The 13,037-nt window shown below is 41.2% G+C and overlaps 2 protein-coding genes across 4 annotated transcripts in view; both read right to left on the minus strand.

The window, feature by feature from the left end:
• The window catches only part of MAP7 (microtubule associated protein 7), a 153,552-nt gene extending 146,909 nt beyond the window's left edge, over positions 1–6,643 (minus strand). The window contains exon 1 of the mRNA XM_033103500.1: positions 6,462–6,643. Coding sequence (XP_032959391.1) covers positions 6,462–6,528 — 67 coding nt within the window. The 5' untranslated portion in view covers positions 6,529–6,643. The remainder of the gene's footprint in view (positions 1–6,461) is intronic.
• Positions 6,644–12,129: 5,486 nt separating this feature from the next.
• MAP3K5 (mitogen-activated protein kinase kinase kinase 5) overlaps positions 12,130–13,037 on the minus strand; it is a 179,947-nt gene continuing 179,039 nt past the window's right edge. For all 3 annotated transcript variants that reach the window (XM_033103493.1, XM_033103494.1, XM_033103495.1), the window contains exon 30: positions 12,130–12,927. In XM_033103493.1, coding sequence (XP_032959384.1) covers positions 12,867–12,927 — 61 coding nt within the window. In that variant the 3' untranslated portion in view covers positions 12,130–12,866. The remainder of the gene's footprint in view (positions 12,928–13,037) is intronic.

Here is a 13,037-nt window from a genome sequence, read left to right on the forward strand (position 1 = left end):
GAAGAGCTAGACAACATTTAAAACTAGATTTTCTAGAAAATAAGCCTAAATCCCATATACATTTATCATATAGAATCTCAGACCATGGTGGTTAAATGTCCAACGATAGACTATCCAGACTTTTACAAGGCCATTGCAAGTATACTTCAGAAACTGAGAACCTACACTAAGTAGTCAGTTTGATAATATAGATTCTGCCAACAAGGGATTGATAATCAGGACCATACAACAAGCTATCTGACCAACATTTCCAGCTTTCTAACTGAAAAAAAAAAGTTATTTCCAAATTCTGGAAAGCCATATATCAATGGACAGGAAGACATTAAGGGGGAGAAAAGAACTTGGATTGGCATGGGATGTACTACATACTGGCACTTCTGTTCATAACCATCTTTAGCATGTAGATTCCACGGGAAATAAGAAATACTATGGAAGAAAAAGAATAAAGAAGCCAATGATCTCAGAGCCAAAAAAAAAAAAAAAAATCCACCTGGACTCTGGGAACACAACCTCCACAGGTTTTCCTAACTCAAGTGAGCATCATTTAGCATGTAGAAAGCCACTATTTTACTTTAAGGCAATTATATTGCTTTACTCAAAGAACTTGGTGAACTGCAAAAAATTTGAAACAAAACAAAACCTAACAATATCAAGTGTTCGCAAGAATGTGGAGCAACTAGAACTGACGTACATTGCTTGTAGGAATGCAGAATGGTACAGTCACTCTGGAAAACAGTTTGGTAGTTTCTTAAAAACACGTATCAACCAGCAATCTTACTCCTAAGCATTTTCCTTAGATAGATGAGAAAAACTTGTATGTTAATATTTACAGTAGTACAGCAGCACTATTTATAATCGCCAAATCCTACAAAAAATAACTCAATATTCCTCAACAAGTGAATGGATTAAAATCTGGTACTTTCTCACAACAGAAAACTATTCACCAATAAACAACTATTGCCACAACACGTTTGAATCTCAAATGCATTATGCTAAGTGAAAAAAATTCAGACTCAAAAGATTACACAGAATCTGAGTCCATTGTTATGACATTCTGGAAGAGACAAAACTAGAAGGATGCAGAACGGATCAGTGGTTGCCCAGGGTAGGAGAGGCTGACTACAAAGAGGCAAGATGAAGGAATTCTCTGGGATGAAAGAACTCTTCTGGACCATGATCGCAGTGGTGGTTACATGACTATACATTTGACAAAACTGAACGAATTCTACACGCAAATCAGTAAACTTTTGTATGCAAAGTAAAAAGTAAATTCTAAAAAGAGAAAAATCCTTCTGCTTATTCAAGGATTTGATTTTTTTCCCTTTCACCAGCAAACTTTATGGAGAGTCTTTTCAGTTGGTTATCTTTACTTTTCAACTCCTCATCTATTAATCACTTATAATCTGGTACAGCTCCCACTCTTGAACCAACAACTGAAATTCCTCTTCTGGGGTGGTCAGTGATTACCTGGTAAACACACCATTTTTTTTCTCTCTCTAGTCTTTCAGTCCTTGACCGCTGTCTTTCTCCCTTGGCAGGTGCGGCACTGCTCAATTATTCTTTTTCTATCTTTCTGGCTTCTCCCATCTTCTTGGCTGTCTCTTCCTCCTCCTATGCTTTCAATGCTGTCTCACTCCTTTTCAGTTTTTCTTTCTAGGCTCTCCTCACTCTCATGGCTTCAATCATTATTCCCTTACGGAATGAATCCTGGAGCCCTAGCTTCCATTTTTCTACTTCCAGTTGCCCATTAGACATTTCTACATATGGGTCTCTCTTGTACCTCCAATTTCCATGTTTAAAACAGAGATTTTTCTATTTCTCCCACCAATATCAGTTCCTCCTCATGAATATTTTCATGTCTCCCTTAAACCAATAAGTGAAACTCAAGCCTAGAGTATAATCTTATGTGTGACCTTTTTACCTGCATGCTTTGACAAATGCCTTTGCAGAATCTTGAATTAATTATTCTCGTCCCATTTCCATTGCCATGCTATAGAGCAGATCCAATGCTTGCCTAGCTTTCTGCAGGAACCTGAAAATTGGTCTGCATGTCATTGAATTCTTCCTTCTTAAATCCATCCTCTAGTCTACACTGCAACTTCAGAATGAGGACACCTGGGTAGAATACCTATTGCATCCTTCATCTGCAGAGACTTAGCTGATCTGTCTGGCTACACAGATGTCCCTCATGCACTCTTACCACCCCCATGCTACCCTTCCCAAATCAGCAAAAATCAATTGAAGAGGATTCCTAGATGGAGGGACTATGCATCCTTTACAGGTACAGCTGAGCTCTTCTGCTAGATCTTGCAATCAAGCTTTCAAGATTCATGAGCATGGAATTACCTAATTAATCATTCTTTAATCAAGATATGTTATTCCCCAATATCATCAACAGTTCCCCACTGCCCACAGAATCATGTACCAACCCTTTCAGCTTGACTATCAACCACTCTACAATTTGGCTTCAATGTACTATCATTCCTAATTGATCATCTAGAACTTTCATGTTGAGCCTCACAGGAGTCATCAATATGACCAAAATTTTGCTCTTTTCCACGACGGCACCTTTATTTCTCTCCCTTGCCTCCAACTTCATGTATCATTTACTCATTTCTAAAATTAATTTAATTACTGTACCCATTATGTCCTCCCTGATGAACAACCGCAGCAAGAAGTAATTCTTCACTGAACTCCTCTTAACCTACAATTATTTGTTTGTGGGTTTTGTTTTCCTTGCTACATCCAAGGATCATGTCTTTGTCAACCTTCCTTCCACCATAATGCTTACTATACAAAAGGTATGCATATCTTGGTCAAATTGTTCTAAGCCTCAATATTTTGAATTCTTACACCAATATAATGAGACTGGAATTTTAAAAATAAGCTTTTTCAAATGATTATTTTTTCACGCACCAGGTTCCAAAGATGTCAGATTTTTTTTAAAGAACTTGCCAAAGTAAACTTGTATTTCACATACATGCCTAACTAATGATATCAAATAAATGCATGCTCCTGAGTACAATTGCCTTGTTTAATAATAACACTTCCCTCCCACATAGCAAAATGTGAAGGTAAGAGCTAACCACAAACCATGGGAAAAAGTTATCTAGACACCCCACAAAGCATTACTACCTTTCGGACCCAAATTTCAATAGGGACAAATTTAATAGCAAATTGTAACCTGAGTCTCTTACAATTTTTATGTGCAGATATTTGTAGATATAGTTAAGTGACACCTAAAGATGCCTCCTAGTTTGGAAAAATGCAGTGAAGGGTGGTGACCAAGATCACAAAGAAAGCCCAGGTTTTTTCCACTGCACAGCCTGCTAAAGAGAGAAAAATTCCAGGTACTAAGTCACTTCTTCCAAAGGAACATCAGTAAAATTCACAGATTACAGGTACTAACTTATTCCCTGTGCATGAATCTGTAGTCTCATGAATTAGACAAAAGCAGCTTTAAATTTTGTCTTAATTCAGTAGGCTTTTTAAAAAGAAGTTATAGAATTGAGAAGTTAGCTGCGCACACTCACTTTCGATAGTTATTGGTCATGAGCATAGAATTAAATATACAAAGTTTGGGCAGAGACAGTTTTGTGAATATCGGTCAATGTGACTATTCAAAATAATAACCTGAAAAGGACTTAACGTCCTCTAGTGGAGAAATTGAAAACTTCTTATTTCCAAGTCAATTATTTTTTTCTGTTCTTGCTTACCTTCGGCTATTGAAAAATATATTGAAAGAACTGTTCATTCTCAAGAAAAAAATGTAACTTCACACAGCATGTGATTTGACAACCTTTGAGTAGAAGATAAATATACGAGTATGCTGACAAAAATATAGTTTTTGAAATGTTGGATTTAAATAGTACTTTTTGATATTCTTAACATGTCTCATTTCATAGGCAGTATACCACTAACTTTAAACCCATCTTTGATACACGTACATACATATGTATGTAATTATGAACACACTACAGGTGTTACTTTAATAATCATATGAGATTCTAATCTAAATCGCCCTAAAATTAGACCACAGTCTTTGCACAGGGACACAAAAAACCAAGCAAGACATTTCAGAATGTGACTCTACCTAATAATAAACAGATCTAAAAAGAGAATAAAATAGATTTCCTCAACAAATGTTGCCACGGAGGTGGCAATTTTCACCTCTTGATGGTAAAAAAGACAGGTCCTCACCTCCCCCCAAAACAAACAAACAAACAAACAAACACCACCTCTATACAAACCTGTGATTGTTTAAAAAAAAAAAAGACTTGCAATATTTGGATGTATATAATGTGAAATATGGCCATAGGAATAAAGCACAATATTTAAGTCCTATATTGAGGTATAGAAAACATATTTTAAATATATGGAAAACTTAAGTTGTTAAAATTCAGGCAATCTGTACTTGTTCGTTCAAAATATTGCTACCTCGATATTTAAACAAACATTTCCACTTTCTTTCTTTGGCACCTGCTCACATAGGTGCTTCTGAGCACTAAAAACATTAACAGTAATCAAGGGCTAGAAAAATAAGAAAAAGATGTGTGCCAGAAATAGGTTTTAGTTGAATGATAAAGTACAATTATTCAAAAGGCTATATATAAAAGTTGTCCCTTGGAAACTGAAGTGTCTAGGCGAAGGTGTGAAACAACTGTTTTCTGTGAAGGAGATGGCAGTCAGTTAAATTCCCCCTCTTCACACAAGAAAATATTTTACTGACAGCTACGTGGTTGATTTGTATGTTAATGTTAGAAGCCTTGGTTCATTATTCAACATGCCCAGGCACTGAATAGGCTAGTTTGTAGTTCACTTATATCTGAACAAATTGTTCATGTGCAGATTCTAGAAAGTTTTGATTTTTTTTAAAGCACAAATTTTGCTTCAGCAGCAGTTACTCTGTGGAGGGTAGGACCCAAACCATTTATATTCACAATGAGGACGCTGCCCTCCTGTTGCCCTCACTTGGGCGAGCCTAACCCCTGGCACCCAGTTCATCAAGTTCCCTGCAGCAATTACAAAGGCATCTCATTTTAGCCACCCCTTCCCCACCCCAAACCGAAATCATGATCTACCGATCTCTCAAACACATAAAAATAAACCACCCAACAGGAAACAGCATGACTTCAACGTAAACAAGTTCAAGACACTTTGTTATATTTAATGTCAGGTATCTTGGCTGGAGAGATTGTTATTCGCCTTTGGGTGCCCCAACTCTTCCTAGCAGAGCAGATACATAATTTGCAAATACTGTGATAGATTTTCTGGACCTTTCACATTAAAATAAGCATACCATCTAAATAAATACCTCTTTGGGGCGGGCAAGCCTTACGTTTAGGAAATAATTGTTTCCGATTATGTGTGTACATAAGCAGAAAATACGGTGCAATTGAGGAGGGTGCAATTTGAATCTTTTAAAAATAAGAAACTGCCTCACTGCCCTCATCTCAAGTGTAGGAAGGTACCAGAAAGAGTTTACCAGCCAAGAATAGAATAAGAGGGGGGACTACGAGAGGCACGGATTTGCAAGACTCGAGAAAAAAACTATCACGAGAGGGAAAATCGTCCACATATAAGTTGGGGGATGGGGGTGCAGGGGAGACTTGCTGTTTGTCCCGAAGACGTGAGCGCCTGCCCTTAAGTGTGGCTGTGGAGGCTGCGGGGTGGTGTTGGAGGGCGGGGGGGGGGGGGGGGCGGTCCTCAACACAGAGCCCTGATGAGCTGAGCCACTGTTCCCACCTGGAGTTGGTGCACGGACTTAAAACGTGAGCTCAGGACCCTTCGAAGTCAACGAATCTCTGAGCCCTTCTAGTGGCCCCCGCAGGCCCCCACCATCCTGCAACCAGCCCCTGTCCTCTCCTGCCCCCAACCGCGGTCTTCTCGGGAGCCGATCGTAACTGCTGACACCAGGGCCGAGGGGTGGGGGCACCGCTCATCGCACGACCCCAGCGGCGGGCTGCGCCACAGGCGTTGGGCGACTACGGCGCCCGGTGCGACCGGGAAAACCGGAGGGGGCGCCCAAAGACCGAGAATCCTGCCAGTCGCACCTGGCCGAGGATTTTCCGGCCGGTTGTTTGGTTTGGGGATATGATTTCCCTATGCAACTGAATTAGACCCAGCCGGGCAGGTGGGAGGAGAGCGGCCAGCGTTTCTCTATTTCTTCCTCCCGCCCGCGCCCCCTGGCGTGTTTCCACCTGTTGTAGTAAAGTCGAGGTGGAGCGCAAAGGGGCGACCGGGGCTGGGCGCCGGTGGCACGGGGGCACCGCCGGCCCGGCGGCCGCCGAGCGGCGGCGGAGGGCGGAGGGAAGGCGCTCCAAGCCCGGTGCGCGGCCGGCCGTTCCGGGCCGCGGCCGCGCGGGCGGGAAAGGGGCCCACCGGCGCACCGCGCGGGCCCACCGACCCGGCTCGGCGCCCCGCGCCCGCGGGACCCCCGCCTGCCCCCGCCGCGCGGTCACCTGTTTCGCTCTGCAAAGCACCGTCGCCGCCCCTGTGGCTGTCGCCGCCAGCTCTTAGCTCCGCCATGGTGCTCCGATGACGCGCCGGGAGAGCCGCTCCGCCCTCTTCCTCGGCTTAGCTCCCGCCGGCCCCCGCCTGCGGGGCTGGTGGCCCAGCCAGGTGAGCGCTGTCAGGGGAGGGCGGAGGGAGGAGGGGGAAGGAGGGAGAGCCGGGAGAGCCGGGAGAGCCGGAGCGGCCTGGGCCCGAGCGCGCCCCTCGAGGGCAGGTGCGGCGTGGCAGCCGCGCCGACCGACGCTGCCGAGTCTGGGCTGCAAGAGCCGCGGGCGGAGCCAAGTACCTGGCCCCGGAGTTTCTAGCCACTGCCGTAAACCGCTGCCGGCTCCTGGAAGTCTAGAATGGGGTCGGCGACGCTTGGTGGCTCTCGGGCCTGGGACTGGGACGGTCCGAGGATCAGCCCAGCTCTATTCCAGTCCGAACTCTGAAGCAGCCGGGTCAGTTCTGAAGTTCATGGTGACAATGCAAGAGTATGATGCCACGTGAAAAGCCGAAGTACGTGGGTTGGATTCCACACTAGGATCCAGTCGCGAACTGCGTTTTAGGACGCCATGGCTGGTGACCAGTCTTTTCACCAGGCCTTTGTATCAGATGAGCCCCAGGGCACACAAGTTAGTGAAAGTGGCTTCTCTTATCCTTGGTTCCTGATTAGTAACTACCTTGTGACTTCTGGCTTGCTCGGGAAGATCAGGAAGAGCAGCAATAGGCAACAATTGTTTTTTTTTTTTTTTCTTCAAGAAACAGATTATTAGTTGAGGAGAAACCTATTTCTGCTCTAACAGGCAAGTAAATGATAAGTAACAAGATGCTGAGGGGAAAAAATAGCCTGCATAAATGGAAACATAAGGAACAAAATCTAGCAGCCACCAGTTCTGTCTAGTTACACAGAAATGCACTCCCACAGCCTCGGTTGTCTGAACAACCAGCAAGCTCCCAACAGTTTAAAATTCTCTGGAGGACTTCAGCCGAATTGGATGCCCAAGAGTGTCTGAGAAGAGTGTTGGATTTCTTGCGAGAGTTACAGTTCTCGCCATCCTTTCATGAGAAACCTGCCACTCTGAGCCCAGGAATGGACTGTTTTTATTTGGTTTACTGGTTCACTGGCTGATTAGATAGAGATTTTGATTAAGGGACCCTTTGCTTTGGTTTGTAGTTACAGATTTTTCCGTAGTGCTATTTCTACAGATTAGGCAAATATTTCACAATGTGAATTTCCTAAATCACATTCAAATCACTTATCAGACTTCTAATCAATGAAATAAAGCACCATTGATTTATTTTAATCGATAAAATGAAAAATCTTAGCTTGGGCCCTAGCAAAGATATTTTTTACTGCATTAAGTCATAAGAGTTTAAGACACTTTCCCGTGAACATCAGAAAGACTCTCTTAGCTGAATTTAGTGAACTGAACCTGGAAGAACCCCGGAAAGAGGAGATTTGTTTTCAACCTTCTGATTTAGTAACCCAGAAGTACTGTCTTTGACACAACCCCCCCCACACACACACACAATTCGCCCAAATTAAGAAACTGTTTATTTTTGTGTGTGCTTTTGTTTGTTTGTTTTTGGTGTGTGCTTATTCTGTCTCCCATTCTTTTGCTAACTTATGTTTCAGTCTGTTACAAGTTAAACAAAAAATGAGTGCAATAAAAAACACACCCAAATCCTGCATTTTCTTGGGCCCTGTACAAATTTAATGCTGTGTCTGTAAACGGTGGGCAGTTGCATGAAAATGTGGGAATGGATGATATGTGTTAAATGTCATGTACATCACATGGTCCTTTGTCTTATAGTGCACTTAGAACACAGAAGCCATCTTGAACTCCCACATCCATCTTAAAATCTCTCGGTCACCATAGTTGATTTCCAGGGGGGAGGAGCTAGACCTCCTGATGACATCTGCTCCCCTCCTGCCTCCTTGAAACCTCATCTCTCTTTTCTCCCTACTCCCATAATGCCTCTTCATTCAGGGGCTCTGTCCCAACAAACACATTCACGGCTCAGATTCTGAAAATTTCTTCCCTTGACTTCCCACCCTCCCAAATCTATCATCATACATTTTATTCACCAAAGGTTAATAAATGTGTGGACTCTGGTGCCATTATTTTCTGTTTAACCAGCTGTAGTCTTCTTGCTTGTCTATAAAAACTTTCCAAGCCACAATCAAATTACCTATTATGTTTTAATCTGTCATTCCCCAAGACTTTCTGCAGCACCCCATCCTCTGATTGTCTTCCTCTTTCTTACACCACTGGCTTGGTTTTTCTTATTTCTCAATGGCCAGTCCTTTTATCTCCTTTGCTGACTTAAATTCCTCTTCCTTCTTAAACCATCCTGAACCCTTCCACCTCCCAAAATATTAGGCCACAACCTTTCTACCTTATCACAGCTTTTATTTACTATTATTTCCATCCAGGTGACTCCTAGATCTGGAATACATACACTTGACTTCAGTCCTGATTTCCACCAATACATTCTCAATGGTCTCTGTACATTTCTAGCATTGATTCATCCTGCTATAAATTCCTCATGTCCCAAAACAATTCCCCCTCCAAACTTGCCTATTTTTGGATTCTTCTCTTACATAGGCTCAACATCTATCCTTTCCTCATCATCACTGCCCAAATTGTAGTTCCCCAATTTTGTCAATTCATTGTTTTAATCCCACCCTTTCAATTCCTACTGCTCTCACTCCGACTAGACCCTCCTTCACATCTGAAACACTCTCTGAACTGCTCTGTCCAATTGATTCCCTGTAATTTACCCAAAACCATTTTGCCCAATTAATCTTCTCATACACTACTATACACACACCCTCTCCCTTGCTCAAAAACCTTAATAGATTCCCCATTTCAAGACAATACTAAACTCCACTTCCTGGACCACCCCCAATCAGACCTTGAGCTCTCAACTATCCTATTTTCCATTTTTCATCTCTATAACTCATATTTCCAGTCAAATGTTAGTTAAAATTTTTGTATGCTCTAATGCAATATAAAAGTTGTTCACTTTCTCCAGAACTTTGCTAATCCCTGTTTTCTGCCTTCATTCTTGGAGCTCTGTGCTCTGATTGACTTCCCTGATCCTGCTTATTTAACCATTCTTTCTCTCTAAGGCCCAGATTGAGGTCTACCTCCTCAGTAAAGCTTGTTCCACCTGCCCTGGCTCCAGGCAAGCTTGTCCTCTGAACCTCTGTAGGGGCTTCTGTGCTTGCCCCTCACCAGCCTTTAACACACTCGTAGACTAGGTCTGATTTGTTATTGTATATTTGTATCTTAAACCTGACATGAATTATTGGTGGCAGGGACTTGGTCTTCTGTTTGTCTATAGGGTGTCTAGAAAGTCTGGAACCTCAATTATTTTGTTTACAAATTGCAGGTGTCATTGATGACATAATGTGCATTGCCCATATTCTGAACTTAATGGTTTTCATTTGTATCTCTCCTGCTGTTACAGTGCTTCACAAATAGTAGGTATGCCAGTAGGTTAACAACAATTACTCATTGCCAAACCATTTTATGTGATGGCGTGGAGAAAGAGATCAAAATGTAGTAAAAAAGAAACACGGGATCTACTTTTCCCAGCAAATTCTGGTTTTGTTTCTCTTACAAGACTGCCGCCACTACCCATGCAAAACTGTTCTGTTAGCAACCATCTTTCCAGGTTCAGCTCCAGACCTTCACTTCTCTGGGAAGCTTTTCTTGATCCCCTCTGGCAGTCAGACATAGCTATAGCACTTAACTACATGTACTGTTGTTTGTACTTTGTCTTGATTCCACCTCTGACAGTGAAATTCAGGGCTAAGAACTGTGTCTTGTTCATGCACCATAATATGTAGCACCCAGTACGTATTTAATCAATACTTCTGAATGAATTATAAGACCTAACAATAGCAGGCAGCCTCTGCGTCATTACTATCTGCTAAGTATGGCTGTAAGCACCTCACCTGCATTATTTTATTTAAATCTTACAACAACCCTGTGACGAAGGTACCCTGTTTCCCCCATTTCAGATGAGGAAACTGAGACTTGGAGAGTTTAATTAATCGGCCCAAGGTCAAAAGGTAAGTGATAGTTTTGCTCCAGGCCTATGTGTTTAGCTTCTCATCACACCAAACAAACAATGAATGGTAACCATCTTGCTACCACCCCTATGAAAAGGCTCTCCATTTATCTCTCTGGGTGTCACTTGCAATAAAGAGGTAGAATGTGATAGTGTTAAATCATCTGTAGAGCTTTTTAATAGGATCTCTGAGCCCTACCTCAGACCTATAAAAACAGTTTCTCTAGGTGGTGGCATCAATATATTTTTTAAAAGCATCTAGGTCATTTTAATGTGAAGCGGGGTATAGAATCACTGGCCTAGATTGATACTGAAGGCATTTCAAGCGAAACCTTTCATGAAATTTGGGCCATAATGGAACTCCCTTCTTTTGTGACCAAGGCCCCTAAAACTGACAAGAACCGAATGATGCTGGTCTGGTAATGTCTGATGAACCATATAAGGGTAGAGGAATTTTTGCCCACGAAAACAGGGCAGGAGGAAGATCCCAAGAAAAGACTGAAACGAGTTGGTTGAACATAGGTAGCTTGATCCTATATACCGTCTAAAAGAATCACTTAACCATAACAATTGGGGAGCTGAACTGTGGCTTAATGAGGGAGTTACCATGTGTTTAAATATGGTGAAATGACATATTTAATTTATAACTCATCCCCTTTGAAATTTCCCTACAGGATGCAAGAGGCAACTATGTGTCTTCAGGATTGAGAAGTAGAAACAAGATGCAGTTACGTTGTTACAAATAGCAAATAAGAAGATACTGGTGAGAACTTTCTGTATAATCTAATGCAATATAAAACATATTTGGGCACATGATGTCTTCACTGCCTGCTCTCACCACCCAAAGAAGAGAGAAATCTGGTAAACTGACTGATCTGCTCTAATCTTTTGTTCTGTGGTGACCAAATCTTGGTCACAGCAACCCAGGAACTTTCCTGAATAACTGTAAAATAATAAAATTATTTTCAGAAAAAAAAATGTATACATATATTTGGTTTTCACATAGAAATAAAGATGGCTGCTGTTTTACCGAAGATTGTTGTATATGGGTCAAGTCATGATACATGGACAGACAGCTCTATGTTATTTTTATCTTGCATAATAAACAGTTTCCTCTGTATTTAAGAAGTTTGTTTATCTCACTGATCATCCATCTAGGAACTTCAGACTTCATTCTATGAATATGGGCAGCCTTACAAAATATAATATTCAGCTTAAAATAAAAACATTTCCCTCAATATGAAAACTAAAATCAAGGAGATGGAAAATGCAGTGTTCTCTACTAGGATACCACTTGCAGACCCTTTGAGACTCACAGTAGTCATTCATAATAACTTAGGGCCTTGAGAAAAATACACTGACTTACTTTTACTTTTTTCTTTGCTCTCTTTCTTACCACTCTGTTACCTGAGGAAAAACTTGGATGTCAGGTGTTCTTTGGTTACTTGAATAGAAGACAGATTGTATTTAATGTTATAGCTGAAGAAACAATAATAAATTTGTCACAGTGGTTTATCTAGTTAGTCAACACAAAATAGGAATACCTCAAAATTTATCAAAACAATATGTTGACAGTCTTTTTACTTTTTAGAGTAAGTATGACACAATGGATAGCTTTAGAACAAGCTAACATTACTATGATTCGGGCATGTGCAACTGGTACAGTTCAGTAGTACAAACATGACTCAAACAAATGTACTATAGGCCAGAAACTTAAGTTACAAAATATAGTCAATATTACAATTAATACAGATAAGTAAGAAAAAAACCATTGCTCTCAGATTCTGCATACTTAAAAAAACATAAACTTTATACAATAATTGAAATTATGCATTTCTACTCAGATTATCAGAGCATATTACAAACACACATAAGCCTAAAAAGTTATGGTCACATTTTAGTTTTGTTCCAGTGATGCACAATCACATGAAATGTTATATCCATTTTGTGTGAAATAAACATTTGGCTGAAGTACAATAGCTGCTTACTTCAAAATATTTCCATAAAAATGTTTAGACTAAAATAATCCTAAACACCCATATGTCCTAATGTTTAGGATTATTTTGAGAGTCCTTACAAAGAGTCCTTAAGAATTATAGAAATAGAAGCAGTTAGGAAATTTCAGTGTATTTTGTCTATTTTTTTTAACACAAGTAAACAAATACTGGATTTAAAGTGCAGCTTCTTTCTTCTCTCCCTTTGATTCTCCTTCCCTTAAGAAAGATCAGTTCTGTGTTAATTTTTAGAATCTCCATGGAAGGCTGGAAACAAATTGAGCGACAATCAAGTCAAGTCTGTTTGTCCCGAAAGTCAGTGATGGCTTTCCACAGTGTGCAGAGCATCCCTCCCCTGTTTAAAGACACAAGAACATGGTGAAGAGAGCACTTCATTTGAAACATTGCCCTTGAAACAGAAAAGTGACTGCTTAGCTTTCAGCTGCTCTGATCAGAAAGTGAAGA

This window comes from Rhinolophus ferrumequinum, chromosome 3, assembly GCF_004115265.2.
Source record: "Rhinolophus ferrumequinum isolate MPI-CBG mRhiFer1 chromosome 3, mRhiFer1_v1.p, whole genome shotgun sequence".
In the NCBI taxonomy this organism is placed as follows: Eukaryota; Metazoa; Chordata; class Mammalia; order Chiroptera; family Rhinolophidae; genus Rhinolophus; species Rhinolophus ferrumequinum.